Raw genomic sequence first — 14,781 nt, 5'->3', positions numbered from 1 at the left:
CGAATCTCCTCTTTTAGCCAAGACACAAGACTTGAGCTCATTATCTGCTGTACTCAGGGGGAAAACCTGTTGATCATTTGGTGCTTACGTCTAAGTGGGAACAGACATTGTGCACAGCCACAGAGTAACATGCTACCCCAATCCAGTGCACTGCCTCACTGTGAGGCAGAGGGGAATGCATATACACCGGTGTCCCTCAATAATCCTTCATCTTAAGAGTACCCATACAGTTCGTAACGTGCACCCCACGTTATGGCGTATCATCCATTAACACCTTGTTCTGTCCTGGTGTTCCAAGTCTGTTTAACTGACAATAGCCCAGAATTCACCTTTATTGAAAAATCCAAGCACAAGACTTTAGTTTACAAAAAAAGTTTTTATTATTCTTTAAAAGGTTTGTACACTCAGTATGAGAATGTGCTTACACAATACTTACAGAAGATTAGGGTGAAACATTTGTACATAGAAAACAACCAAAGCTAAATACCCCCCTGCCCCCCGGCCCCCAACCTCTCCTACCAGTGATTTAAAACAGAGGACTGTGAAGTGAGTATGGTGTAATGAGATGCTGCAGAAGAGGGTTCAAATGGAGAGGCTGGGCAGGGCTTCACAGTGACCCACCCCCTGGCCTGACTACTGTGGTTTGGTAATTACAGATATTTACAGATGAAATAACAACCACAAAGTCAACTACCTTTTCTATATATTCACATATAAAGAAATATACATGTGTTGGAACATTGTTTAATGCAAATCGAAGTAAGTGATTAATGAGCCCATGCTTAAAAAACAAAAACAAAAAAAACAAATAGCAACCTTGAGAATCTCACAGTAATGCGCATCAGAATAGGCGAGTCAAAATAGTGAGTTAAAAAAAACATTAATATTATGATGCTACATCCATCACTTCTGTTCCAGGACAAAAGTGGGCCGAGAATAAGCTGGTGGAAACCAGGACAGGATGAAGAGTAGTCTGAATGAAAACCTAGCTGCAGCCCTACGCCTAACCCCACTTTAACTGATTTATTACATAAACTCATCGATGCACATATGAAAAATATTGATCTGAACCCCCCTCCTCTTCCTCCCTGCTGGGCCTTTTGAGCACATATGGGGATTGACAGCTTTGATGTGTGAACCGGTTCACTGGTGAACTGGTTACCAGGTTCTGGCTCCTACATGGTTACCGAGTAGGAGGAGGGATGTAGGAGTCAGGAGGACCGCCTTCAGAAGGCAGGGGGGGGGATGTCCGGAAGAGCGGAGTTCCACAGCCCAGCTAAAAGCAGCACCAGAAACAGAGTCAATGGCAAAGGGCTAAATGCGCACACACAAAAAAATCCTATATATAAAAAAAAAAACACACAAACCTTTCTATTCAACATTGATCCATGGAAAGTGGAAAGTACTGAAGGGCGATTTACTAATTAAAAAATAAAATCATGGTTGTCCTTAAGCTAAACCTTCCTGGTCGGGCCAGAAGTGTATTTAAAAAAAGTGGAATTGAGGTGATCAACTTGGGGGGGAACAAGTTAAGAGCCAAGACATGGGGTGGGCGGCGGGGTTTAAAATCAAACATGACCGTGAGAACAGTCTGTAGCACCCACTGCATCATCCTTTAGTGGAGGCTGGGCCTGGAGCGGCATCAGTCTGGTCAGCTGTGGCTCATGATCAGAGCCACCAGGCAGGGCCAAGAGCTTTTTCTGGGCGCCACTTCAGTTCCTGATAACTGCTTCGGCGACCGTTGCCTCGATCCTCCTTCACACACGCACACACGAACACACACACACACACGCACACACACACACACACTACTCCAGCTCGGTGTCTTCTTTAGGCCTGTACACTGAGCCAAATCGATGCATGTACTTCTTGATGTACTCCCTGGCCTTGTGTTTGACTTCTTCGTTGCACTCTAGGTCCTCCGGGTTCTTGCAGGCCTTCAGCTCCTTGTTCATCACACCGTGAGTTAGCTTTGGGAAAAAAAAGGGGGACAAAGTTAACTTCCATTATCCCATGTTTGGCCGGCTAACGTCTGGGATGGAAATGGTTTGAAAATACGTTAGGACCTTGATAGTGAGATGACGTCACTGTAAGTCGTTTTGTGATTCTAAAAACATTGGAAGCCCACTATGGTGTGAGTGGGACCAGTGGTCAGCATTGTACCTATAGCTAAACACTTCGTTTAGAGGCCTAGAAGGCCACTCCGTGCGTTTACATGACACTCAAGAAAATTTGATTATTTGGTTAGTCCGATGATTGATTATGAAGATGCATGTATACACCTCAGTCTGATTTAAATCGAATCGGGTGTCTCAGTCAGATTAAGACCCCTAGATTATTCGATTGATAGTCGCATTAAGCATGTATGTATACGTTCAATTCGATTGTAATTGGATCTTACGTTCTGCGCATGCAGCCGGAAGTAGGAGACGGTAGTATTGTTGTTCTCATTGTCGGACAACGAGAAACGATGATTTATTTAAAAAGGTGGCGAAGAAGATGGAGGAAGCCGGTGTCGTGCCAATGTAGTTACCCCCTATAAGAAGTGTATCCCTGGCTGCGTGAGCGCACATGCATTCAGTGCAGGTTAAAGTACACACTACGCTTCGATTTCACCCAAGGCTGAATTAAAAGTACATAAATGTTGTAAAGTTTGTAACAAGGTTGTAAAGTAGTTACTTCGGTGAAAATAAAAGTTTATTTCTTCCGACGTGTTTACGATCTTTATTCATTCATTGCGCCGCGGCAGAACTGACGGGGATATTCTCTGATATTATGAATCTTAAAGACTGCGTCTTTTTCTCAAACTCTCTGGTCTTTCCACAACAAGTACAGAATCGTAGTGGGGGTTATCTCGGCCATGGTTGAGAACGAATTGGGGGAAAGGAACTTCGTCTTTGACTCTCTGAAGTCCAGATTGAATCGTGACATTGAGGAGAAAGGGATTGTTGACGTATGCAGACTTTTGCGAAGGAGCTCCGCCGGAGGCATAGAATAAAACATTCAAAAAAGGTGTAGAGGCCGGAAAGTCCTCCAAAAATAAAAAAGGCCATTAAAACACATTCTTTGGACAGCTAAATCCATTTAAATGTTTGGCACGTCAAAATGTACAGAAATACTATCATTATCATTCGTGTTACCTTTCTAGCGAGATGCTTGAAGTCATCCGTGTTGCTGATGCGTCCCAGTTTACAGTCTGGCTTTCGGTACGGATTCAGACACTGCACAATGAACTGGGATATCTGAATAGGACACACGCACATTAAAACACCACATCTACATCCAATAAACAGCCTTTGCCATCGTCTTCTGTGTTTGCGTTTCCCTTCCAACCACGGGAGCCCACCTCTTTGCGGAATGTCTCTTTGCTCTTCTTGGCCAGCTCGCTGGAAGTGTCAGCCTCAGCAGTCTTTGTAGAGAACTGTCAGAAAACACACAAGGGCAAAAAAAAAAAGATTCTTTCCTTAAAAAATGTTATTTTAAATGAAAGCATGGCTTTTGGCAGCAGGATCCCTTTTTTACCGTCTGTTCCAATTAGAGAACCAAACCCAAGCGTCTCCTAGGCAGTGGAGGCACGGAGGGCAACCTCACCTCAAAATAGAAATCTGTCTTTTGTTAGAGATCAGATAACACAGGGAGGTGCAGCCTTTTGGTGTTTGACGCCCTCAACTCAATACAGAGAACACAACACATTGGAGCATAGCGGCCAACAAGGTCTACTGTGGCAGCAACATTCATCTGGTCCGCAGGCGGGATATCATGGGATATCATTTTAGGAGGCACGCTCTCTCTGGCCTCGGCTCCGAGGTACAAAGGCAGCAGCTGACAACCCTTGTCCAAGCTAGTGGGCAGCATGAAGGTGAGGCAGCAGTAGAGACACAGCCCTGCACCATGTCAATGTACATGCTGAAAATAAAAGCAAACCTAGGAAAAATCTTGAAGCACTAATTGTGATTGATTTATCAACAAATATGGTCGAGTAAATCAGTAACACATCTTGTCACACACAAACACGAATGGAGGGTCCCCCAGCTGCTTTCCATTAGCATCAAAGGCACGGAAGAGATGAAGGAAGAGAAGAAAAAAAGGGGGTGGGAGGGGTTGGAGGAGGGGGACAGAGATGAGCAGAGCCCAACCACCCCCTCTCCTCTAGCCACACAGGGGACCAGGGGACAATGGACCGGCAGCCGTCTCCAGGGGACAGGCAGCCGTCTCCAGGGGACAGGCAGCCGTCTCCAGGGGACAGGCAGCCGTCTCCAGGGGACAGGCAGCCGTCTCCAGGGGACAGGCAGCCGTCTCCAGGGGACAGGCAGCCGTCTCCAGGGGAGAGGGGTATTTCTGTGTGTTTGCGTGTTCTCTCCTCTCCTCTTTTTATGTATCCTGCTGCAGAGCGAGGCCACAGCTGAAAGCAATCACTAGTGCAGCATCTTGAATTACCTCAGGGACAAACACTGTAATCAGGCTTTGTATCCGAGCGCAAACATCCGAGCGGGAACTAATAAAGAGCAACCAGGATTATTTCACACTGTCAGAAGAGGTAGTATCAGATATAAATGGTGCAAAAAATTGTTTTCTCCTGGAGAATGTATCGATCGATCCAACATCAATTGTGGATGAAGAGTTTGATGAAAACCAACATGGATTCTTCTTTACTTGCACATACCAAGAGGATTCTCCAGAGACCAGACCCTTACCTTAGAGGGGTTCTCATCGTAGGTAGGAGTTCCCAGGTCCATTTCAGACTCGTGGTCTATGCTTGTGTTGTCACTGCATCCGTCCCAGGTCGGGGGGTCCCACTGGGTTTGCCTGAGGTAGAGGAACATGTCAGACACGCTATGTTTACTTAATTTCTTTAATAGAGTGAGAGGCCTGAGAGACACCAGGGGTTAATGTGGGGGCCGGTATTGCAGACCTGGTGGCGATATGGTAGTAGTAGATCTTTCCTTCAGGGTCCCGCGCCACTTTCCAGCTGGGAGGTAGAACGATGGTTTTGGGCTTGGGTGGAGAAGGAGGAGGGAGGTCTATCACATTGTTGGGTACAATCATCTCCTGATGGAGAAAATGAGGAAAATAAAAACAAAAGAGGGTGAGCAAATAGCTGGATTTAGTTCCACTTTTAAACCACATGGTTATTTGATGAGAGAACTAGAGAAGAGCTTTCAAAAGCCCTTTTATGTACCAAAAATGTAAACTATTTCACATTAAGATAATTCCCATTTAAATCATACATATATTAAAAGATCGGACTTCGGAGTACTTGTTCAAATATGTGTTGCAGGAGAAGCAATTATTATTCATAACCATCTTGTGGTCAGAAGCAGTATTATTCATGCCAAAAGAGCAGGATCTGTATAATCCCATATCAGGATACATGCTTAAACAAAAGGGGAGCAGAAGCCCAGTGTGTTACCGGCTGGACTGTCTGGGACGTGACAATGGTGGTGACTGTTCCTCCCTGCTGCACCACCACCCCCTGCTGGTGGCCCGTGTACACAGGTGGGCCGTGGAGGTAGCCGGCAGTAGGGTCCGCGTATGCCTTTACAAACACAGCACACCATCAAATACAATTCATGTGTTCACAATCAGTTGCCGATTTGATAAAAATCAGCAGGAAAAATAAAACGGGTGTAATAAAGTACAAATATCCAGGTAGAGTGAAACCCTGCTGTGGCAGACTGGTTGGAAAGGGAGGGGAGGGGAATCGTGTCCATGTTTGCGTAGAGCGTGGAGGTGTCCTAATTGTTGTAGATTGTAATGGTTTGCCTACTGTTAAAGAGCCAGTGAACCCTCAACCGCATTAATAGTAATGCATAGTAACCTAGGCCATTTTAGTCAAACATAGCAATCTATATAATTGTATTACAGTCACTGAAATAACTCCCTAATTTAGAGAAAAATAAATAAATATGTTTTTGCAATTCTCCCCAACACACGTTCCGCTCTGCAGTGTAGGTAGGTGGCGTTCTGTTGGTGATGCCAGACAGCCTTTTCTGAGGCACTCGGACATTGCGACCAAGAAGCACCGGCAGCACTTCGTGTCTGGGTCTTGTTACCTCAAACTGTGTGTGGGCAGCGTTTGAATGCAGCATCCGAGAGAAAGTCTGGCTTCTCAAACCATTATATCATTCTGTAACTGCCATTTGTTGATTGTGGCTTTTCGCCAACACCCTTTGGGTGGGCAAGGGTCACAGTGTCCAACTGAGAAGACACCACTATGAAACCCCACATTACAATTGTCAATGATCAAATCAAATAATGTTTACTTAAAAAGACAGTTTCTTGTATTCTCATCAAGGAGAAGAATGCATAAGGGGATCTCTGCTCCCTCGTGACCGGTATACCCTAGGCACAAAGGTTAACGTTAGATAACACTAGGAACAGGTAGAGTGGCTAGACAATGCAAGGAATAGGAGACAGAGCTTACATGATGAAGGGGAAACAACATGATGGCTTTTTCCCATCACACATCATACGTGAAGCAGAGCTGATCTCAGCATTTCCTGTGCCACTGTATATACTGTCCTTACTTTTGTCAATGCATTAGAATTCAGCTTGCGGATCTCTTGGAGGGACGCAGGATTATTTCCCATCTGGGGACTTCTCCTTGCGGAGCACTTGGAGAGACGCAGGGAGGATTCCCATCTAGGCCTCAGATAATTGTATGTTATGTTTTATTATTTTATTTGTATGTTATGGTACCGTTATTAACCAAATATATGACCATAATTGTTATAAATTCGGGATTACTCTTTATTCTCCCCAGTTTGGTCAGTTTATAATTGACGTAATCCGGAATTCCCATCACAGTTCACTGGCTCTTTACTAGTGGGTTCACTGGCTCTTTACTAGTGGGTTCACTGGCTCTTTAAGGAAGACCTGATGATGTTACCTGTATGACAGGTGGGTTGGCCTGGGGATAGCTTGGGATGCTGTAGATGGTCTGGCAAGGCTGGCCCTGATAGTAGATTGCCGTCTGCGTCTGAGCCTGATTTGGAGCCACGGCGTACTGCTGCTGTGTGGGCTGGGTCTGCACGGTGACCGCCTGCTGGATGGAGGAGTCCCATAGGGTGGTGTAGCTTCCTGGGTGCTGGCCTGGCACCGGTGCTGCCCTCACTGCAGGCACAGAGAGGACAGCCACCCCTGGGTCATGGGCTGTCACCATGGGGGGTTGGGCATATTGCTGGGGGTTGCCAGCACTGAGTTCTACAGGGTTGATTGTGATGTGCTGAGGGACTGGAGGTGCCTGGTTGGTGGTGGGAGGAGGGGGTAGGCCCAGCTCAGAGATGAGAGGCTGTGGCGGAGTCTCTTCGTATGTACCGGCAACCACGTCCACCGGAGGGGTGGGAAGCAACACTTTGCCCACATTGGGGTTGGTGGGGTCTACATAGGTCTGTAAAGGGTACCCAGGTGGGTAGTGGATGTAGCCAGGACTAGAGATGTAGGGCAGGTTTGGGTCAAAGGCCAAAGTCTGGAGCTGCTGCTGCTGAAGTTTCTGGGCTTCTCGCTGAGCGACCTCCTGCTCAAATAGCTTTCGCCGTTCCTCTGTAGACAGCTTGTTGCGCTCCTTCCCAACTGCCCGCGGAGTCTTGTTACTGTTGGAGGAAGGGTCGAACCTTAGCATGCAAAGAAAGAGTACAGGCATCAGCTTTAGGAGTGTTTACTCCTAAACACTAGTGTTTCCAGGCCTTGCTTGAAAAATAGGTAATTTGATCTCAAGCAATTCTTGCCTGGTAAAATAAAGGTTAATAAATACATACTACACAGGACATAAAACCATGTTCCCTGCATACCGTTCGTCTGTTCGTCTGCTCCTCTCATAAGGGGAGGACAGAGGGGAGCTGGAGCGTCTCCTCCGCCGCTCCATGCTCCGTGGAGTCTTTTCAGAGCCTCGCTCCCGATCCCGATCCCGATCCCGGTCCCGGTCCCGGTCCCGGTCCCGATCCCGGTCCCGCTCCCGATCCCGGTCTCGCTCTCTGTCCCGGTCATGGTCCCGATCTCTGTCTCTGTCCCTGTCTTTTTCCCGTTCCCTCTCCCGGCTGCCAGAGGCTGTGCGTGGGGTCAGAGCTGGGTCTCGCTCTCGACTGCGATCTGTGACTCAGACGGTTGAGCCATTTAGCCAAAGACATACAAGTTGCCCAACTTACAGTTGGAAGGAAAAGTTAACTCACCATTTGTTTCCTTTTCCACCTGGCTTTTCTTTGGTATCCTGTAGACCTCCTAAAACAGTTGAGCATTTAGTTTAGTTTCAGCTCGTAAAACATTCGCTACAACTTCAAGGTATAATTCACCCAGTCGTTGAAATTCAAGAACAGTATACCGTTAATGATGGCTTGACCACTAAGTCCTCTTTCACCTGTGCCTCCTTCCTACATAAGATCGGTTTGGCTGTATAAACCTCCAACAAATACGATACCGAACAGATAGTAGCCATCTTTTATATGGCTAGAGGCAAACGTAAGCATAACATGAAAGAGTGAAACATTCCATTCAGCAATATAATGTATTAAGTGACACAAGTATGAAGAGTTATTGGACCATCTTACCTTAAGATCTTTCCAGCTGTCCAGGAGTCTGGCCGCCATGCCACTAATGTCCAGACTGCTAAGCTGTGGTGCCTGGCTTCTCTCACTTTCCACATCCGAAGGCCCCTCCTCTTCATCCTGAGACGGAGTGCCCACTAGTGAAGGCTCCAAGGGGGCCCCTGTGCCCACTAGTGAAGGCTCCAAGGGGGCCCCTGTGCCCACTAGTGAAGGCTCCAAGGGGGCCCCTGTGCCCGCTAGTGAAGGCTCCAAAGGGGCCACTGTGCTCTCTTTAGTGGTGCTGGCCTCTGGGGCAACAGAGCCGGACTCTGGGGCCACAGAGCAAGCAAGGGCTTGAAGACTAGCTTCCCGAGACTCAGAGACAGTCTCTGAGGCTGGTAGCCTGGCCTCTGGGGCCACAGAGCCAGTATCATGAGCCTCCAAGCCGGCTTCGGGAGCCTCCAAGCCGGCTTCTGGAGCCTCCAAGCCGGCTTCTGGAGCCTCCAAGCCGGCTTCTGGAGCCTCCAAGCCGGCTTCTGGAGCCTCCAAGCCGGCTTCTGGAGCCTCCAAGCCGGCTTCTGGAGCCTCCAAGCCGGCTTCTGGAGCCTCCAAGCCGGCTTCGGGAGCCTCCAAGCAGGCTTCTGGAGCCTCCAAGCAGGCTTCTGGAGCCTCCAAGCCGGCTTCGGGAGCCTCCAAGCCGGCTTCGGGAGCCTCCAAGCCGGCTTCGGGAGCCTCCAAGCCGGCTTCGGGAGCCTCCAAGCCGGCTTCTGGAGCCTCCAAGCCGGCTTCTGGAGCCTCCAAGCCGGCTTCTGGAGCCTCCAAGCAGGCTTCTGGAGCCTCCAAGCCGGCTTCTGGAGCCTCCAAGCCGGCTTCTGGAGCCTCCAAACTGGCTTCTGGAGCCTCCAAACTGGCTTCTGGAGCCTCCAAACTGACCTCTTGGGATGGAGCCCCTGCCTCTAGGGCCACAGAGCTGGGAAGGACATCAGTAGCACAGGCACTAGGATCCTCTAGGCACACCTCAATGCTTGCAATGTTCTCAGCCTCTGTGTTTTCTACCTGGCCTGCCACATGTTGAGTTAAGAATGGAGCTTCAGTCACGTCTGCTTGGTGATTCTGGGTTGTTTGGAGTTCTAGCTCTTCCTCCATCTTTGCGTTCTCCTCCTCCGTGTGAACAATCTGTTCCTCCAATACTTCGACATCCTTGTCAACAGCTATTTCTGGAGACTCAACTGCAGCAGAGCCATCAATTGCTTCCCCTTGCACAGCAACCTCCTTAGTCTCAACCTCTATCTCCATCTCTTCAGTTTTCCCCTGTTCTTCCTGTTTTGTGACATCTTCATGTTGCAGCTTAATCGGTGTACTTTCATTTGAGGCAGACTCGTTCTGAGTCTCTCCATTCAGGGAGACTGGCTCTTCTATTGTTTCCTTGATGGGAGATCCAGCTTCACTTAAAGGCTCTGCTTTCTTCTCCATACTCTCTGGCAATGGAGCATGCGCCAAATCCCCTTCATCATCATCATCCTCCTCCTCCTCCTCTTCCTCATCCTCCTTGCCATCAGATGCCTTACTGGCGTCAGAGAGTGCGCTGTCCAGGCTGTTTTCACTGATGATTTTGAGTCTGCGGTACACGGCCCGCTTTGGGGTATCACTCTCCAACTCTGGTCCTAGTTTGGAGGTGGAGCCGTCGGGAGTGTTGAGTGGGGTCTGGGCTCGGGAGTTGTTCTCACTGGAGTAGCCGTCCATCTCCGCAGGCTGGGGGAGGGCGTTGGTCTGGGCCCAACGCTGGATGGAGCTCAGAACTTTGCTCTCCTCCAACATGTTTTTAGTGGAAATGGGCAGCACGGACAGGGTCTTTATTATCTTGGGCCAGAAGAGTAGAATATCAAATTATTTCAAAACGTTTTTTTTTTTTTGATGCAATACATTTTTCTATGGTTGGACTTGTTACCTCAAACTGAAGCTTGATCATGTTTGAGCTGTTGCCCTTGGCTTCAGTCAGCTCTGCCATGAATATCCATAACAGAGACAAACCGTGATGGTCTAGAAACTGCTTCAAGCACGATGGGTTTTGAGTATCCTGGGAACACACAATATCATCTCACTGACTACAATTAACCAAAACTGATAATATATTGACACATTGAAAAAAACCTTCACAAAGATAGCCAGCTTCACAAGGAGTTCTCACTCTAATCAGCTTGAGACAGAGGAGTTTCTGCTCTGTCGTCTCCACCCGGACCATCAGCCTACAAAGAGACACCACCTCCTTCTCATCAGACAGACCCTCTCCGTTCTCCAACAGGGCCTCTAGCTCCTCATCCAACTGAAAGATAGAAGACACACTATATTAGTAACAGCTGCAGTTAAAAAAAAAAAAAAACTTTGGTAATATAAGTCGGTTCTTAGACAATGAGATGGTAACAGAGCAGCTTCCTGGACAACCATTGAAACAAAGAGTGCAGCATAGGATGGGTCTTAATATAATCTCTTTGTTTCAACAGTGTTATATATTGAGCCAACTGAGCTCCACTAGTAATGATAGGGGACAAGGCATCCCTGAAGGTAAATGATGAACAATGACCGTGGTGAGGGCGCTCACGGTGTCCTTCTTTCGAGGGCGCTCCTTCTTCATCTTCCCCGCGGCGGCTCGCACACTGACCCGGTTCTCCCCGCCCAGGAAGCCTCTGCAGCTGGGAGCGCCACAGAAACACTTCTGGGCCTCTTTGCTGATGGGCGGGGGAATTAAGAATAAATGTTATAAACTAATGACATAGATTTGTTTACATTTAGGGGATTTTGCTTTTATACAAAGCAATTTACAACCATTCATTCACAAATGCACAGCGATGGCGGAGTCGACCCTGCAGACCCTCCGAGGTGCCAGGGATCGAACTAGCAACCTTCCGGTTACCACTCAACCCGCTCTACCCCCTACTGCCGCCCCAATATGTTAGGATCTCAATAATGACACGCAACAGAAAGAGCAGCTGTAGTATAATAAACCAATCCAATGATGCCGCTGTGATCGTCTCACCCATATCTCTGGAACTGGTAGTCGAAGGTGAGCTCTGTTCCTGCGGTCACTGCTCTGGTGGTGAAGAAGCCCACTCTGAGTTGACCGTTTACAGTCCACTGGACAGGAGAGGGAAATCATTAAGGTCCACATAAAATAGAAGCCACTGGAAGTACAGATGTCAAGAGTCCTTCCCCTGGTTCCACTAACCTTCTGGGTCTCACAGTTAGGCTCACAGCTGTGGTTCATGAAGCGGGAGCAGTTCCCTTTCAGCGTTGCATCAATGATCTAAAAGGACAATACCCAACATCAAGTATTGAATAGAAACCAGACAGTTGCGTGTGTCACAGTTTTAGACGTACCTCGTTGTTTTTTAATGCCATGAAGTAGTAGTGGATGTTCTTGTTGCGGGCATATTCCTTCACCCTGTTCTTGAACTCCTTGTGGTCCAAAACCTCACCACAGTACTCGAGGACAAAAGTGTTTCTGAAACAAAAGTCGACATTAAGCCCAATCATATGATTCACCCACCAATAAACAGAAACATTGAAACATTCAAATATGCCATCTGTAGGAAAAGCTTACTCTGATAAATCTTTAGCTGCTCTAAGCCCCCAGCCCTTGTCTTCTGTGAGAATAACCTCAAAGTCAGCATGCTGCTTCATCTGAAAGCGTCGATTAGAGCAGTAGTGTCCATTGAGACATCGTGATGAGCTGAGGGAAAATTTTGGGATAGGTTAAAATCAAAATGTGTAATACTTTAGCCTCCCTTTCAGAAGGTCCCAATTGTATTTTTCCAAACATTTTAATTGGAAAAAAATGTTTTAACTTCCAATCCGTACCTTCTGAATACTAAATAAATGTTGTATTAAAGTACCATCTACCACATACTTAACAATAGTCTAACCGCACACTTTTGTAAACGATTATATTCAGCATACAATTATTGGCAATCTTTCTTAACACAGAAATACATATACATGTTATAAGGACATTTAAGTTTAAAAATGTTTGGTCATAAAGATATTTTTGTCAAAAACACACACACACACACACACACACACACACACACACACACACACACAACTCACCACTCAATCATCAACAGTCTGTTCAGGCAGTCCTCGCCACAAGCCAACACTCCTCGGGAGCGCTCCTCCCTGGACAGGACTGAGCACTCGCACTGCATGCGCTTAATGTCACGATGAGACTTGCTCTTCTTTCTGGATAAGTATATACACATTTGAATTAGGACTGGGGCAAAATGACGATATATATCATGGAATGATAGAAAAAGGAACTAGTGATATTCCATATTGTTCTAGCGCCATGCCTTAAATCAGTGGCAGAATTGCTGTGTCTCACAAGAGATCAGCTGACTTTGCTTATAGTATACCACATGAATAACAATCGTAACAATTCATAGTTATTTAAGCATAACTGTGTATGTAAGCATGACCATATGGTTATTATAAACCATTTCTAAATTGAATAAGCAGAAAAATAACTATACCATGATGATTATTATGGAGAACATAAATTACTTATATAATGATAGAAGAGTTTGGCCATAACTCCTACACCCAATATAAATATAAGACTGAGCAAAATAAATGTGCTTTAGTGAGCTAAAACCAATTGACATTTGAAACAACCCATTAAAACATAGCAAATATACCCTCAATACCTTTCTGTAAGATACAGATTGTCGTCGATCAGGTCAAAGTAAGGCGGCATCTTTTTCGATTTGGAATAATCCTTCCATTTATTAGAATCTCGAAAGTCTTTTAGGTCAAGTAAAGGGCGGGACAACTCAGCCTTTGCCGGAGCATCTTTGGTGACTTCCCCATCTCTATGGCGCTCCCGTTTGCTCATGGGCCCAGGTTCCGCCTCGTTGTCTGAGTCTGATTCTATCTCTTGGCGCCTTTTTTTGGGCGGGCCTCTGCCTCTGTGGGGTCTGAGGGCCTCTGAGTCTCTGCGGTGATCTGAGACGGCAGAGCCTCTGCTGTTGCTGCTTATCTCATTAGCCTGAACGAAGGTTGAGGTGTTCGGCCCATTGCAGGTTTGACTTTGAGATGGCGCTTTGCGGTCACCGTCATCCTCGTGGTCGTTGGTCAGAGAATCAGGGTGGACTTGACCCAGGGGGTCCTGATATTGTTGAGGCATGTGGAGGTAGGGCGGTCTGCTGGACTGCATGATAGGAGGGAGAGGGGTCCAGGAAGCATTACTCTGCCTGTATCCCAGTCCTAAAGGAGGAATTCCCGTCTGTTGGGGGTTGAGTAACTGGGGCCCATAACTGCTATCTGGTTGCTGGTATGTACTGCTGGGCTGCTCCAACTGAGAGAAATCCCAACCCACGCGGAATACCCCGTTGCGGTTGACAGTGTTATTTCTCAAGAAGTCCTCTTGGTGGTATTGAGGGAGCATTTGTCCATCCCTTCCACTTGCATATGGAAGCCCATGCTCAGGCGGATGACAACTCTCATTGCTGTGGGTAGCAGGCTGGTTCAGTGCTGGTTCAGTAGTTAGCCTTTCTTCAACACATTTAAAGGCATCCTTGTATTTTTGGGCAGAGTTTGATCCCTCTGACTGACTTGTGCTGTCAATCATGTTGCTCTGGGACTGACAGATCATTTCATGAGCTGAGGCAATTACTTCCTCACATGCTGGGGCAACACTTGGATGCCTCTGTTGAAAAACAATTTCTGTTGGGACCTGACCAGCAATCCGTTTGTGGTGATTGACCTCATTCCTATGTTGCTCCTCTGAGCTACTCATTGGACTGCAAGAGGCTCCATTATCCAGCGGATCAAGCGCTATGGAAGATTGCTGGGGTATGACAACTATAGAGCTTAACCGTTTGATTGCCTGTCCACTATCAGAGTCAGACTCAGAATCATCACTCTCACTGGCATTGCTGAGTCCTCCAGAGTCACCAACGTGAACAGAGTCTCTATTAACTGATGTGCTCTTGTGAGCGTTATGACTTTCAAGAATTCTGGGCAAATCTTGCATGTTTGTGGTGTTTTTTATTTCTGAGGTATCATGATTCTCACACCGTTTTTCAGCAACAGACTGTTTTGAGTCAGAGAGACGTGTATCTCTTTTATTTTGGTATTTTAGGGAACACTTGGCAGAAGATGTGCTATGAGAAATAGTATCATGCTTTGTCCTGTCTGGGTTCTGTGCCGCTATGGAATGTGTCCCTTCTTTCTTTTTAACTCCCTCCTCCGGGTTGTCATCCTTCGA

The 14,781-nt window shown here is 47.0% G+C and overlaps 1 protein-coding gene across 5 annotated transcripts; it reads right to left on the bottom strand.

Moving 5' to 3' along the window:
- Nucleotides 1–178: 178 nt before the first annotated feature.
- LOC130391331 (histone-lysine N-methyltransferase SETD2-like) lies at nucleotides 179–14,774 on the bottom strand. 5 transcript variants are annotated; one of them, XR_008896884.1, is made up of 20 exons: nucleotides 13,220–14,774; nucleotides 12,624–12,755; nucleotides 12,118–12,246; nucleotides 11,895–12,018; nucleotides 11,743–11,820; nucleotides 11,554–11,651; nucleotides 11,101–11,245; nucleotides 10,708–10,842; nucleotides 10,468–10,596; nucleotides 8,544–10,379; nucleotides 8,169–8,217; nucleotides 7,791–8,088; nucleotides 6,890–7,613; nucleotides 5,411–5,536; nucleotides 4,913–5,049; nucleotides 4,695–4,806; nucleotides 3,347–3,421; nucleotides 3,141–3,242; nucleotides 1,368–1,970; nucleotides 179–1,276 (listed from the first exon to the last, which is right to left on the bottom strand). XR_008896884.1 is itself a non-coding variant. In XM_056601406.1 (19 exons), the coding sequence occupies exons 1-19, from the start codon at nucleotides 14,545–14,547 to the stop codon at nucleotides 1,809–1,811; spliced, it is 5,901 nt and encodes a 1,966-aa protein (XP_056457381.1). In that variant the 5' UTR covers nucleotides 14,548–14,774; the 3' UTR covers nucleotides 179–1,808. The 5 variants fall into 5 exon arrangements, 3 of the variants coding, with proteins under 3 accessions (XP_056457381.1, XP_056457380.1, XP_056457382.1); XR_008896885.1 differs by having other exon boundaries at nucleotides 180–1,276; nucleotides 1,605–1,970; XM_056601406.1 differs by having other exon boundaries at nucleotides 179–1,970; nucleotides 11,119–11,245.
- Between the last annotated feature and the right edge of the window lie 7 nt (nucleotides 14,775–14,781).

Source organism: Gadus chalcogrammus, chromosome 11, assembly GCF_026213295.1.
Source record: "Gadus chalcogrammus isolate NIFS_2021 chromosome 11, NIFS_Gcha_1.0, whole genome shotgun sequence".
In the NCBI taxonomy this organism is placed as follows: Eukaryota; Metazoa; Chordata; class Actinopteri; order Gadiformes; family Gadidae; genus Gadus; species Gadus chalcogrammus.
Note: the sequence above shows the minus strand (reverse complement) of the source record. Positions and strands in the feature narration are given on the sequence as shown.

What these genes read in the sequence shown, in the direction of transcription:
- LOC130391331 (XM_056601405.1), bottom strand. Translation starts at nt 14,547, where the DNA reads ATGCAAGATTTGCCCAGAATTCTTGAAAGTCATAACGCTCACAAGAGC. An exon ending in CTAACTGTGAGACCCAGAAG is followed by an intron (nt 11,652 to 11,742) that starts GTTAGTGGAACC and finishes TCTCCTGTCCAG; the next exon opens with TGGACTGTAAACGGTCAACT. An exon ending in AAGAGACATTCCGCAAAGAG is followed by an intron (nt 3,243 to 3,346) that starts GTGGGCTCCCGT and finishes TGTCCTATTCAG; the next exon opens with ATATCCCAGTTCATTGTGCA.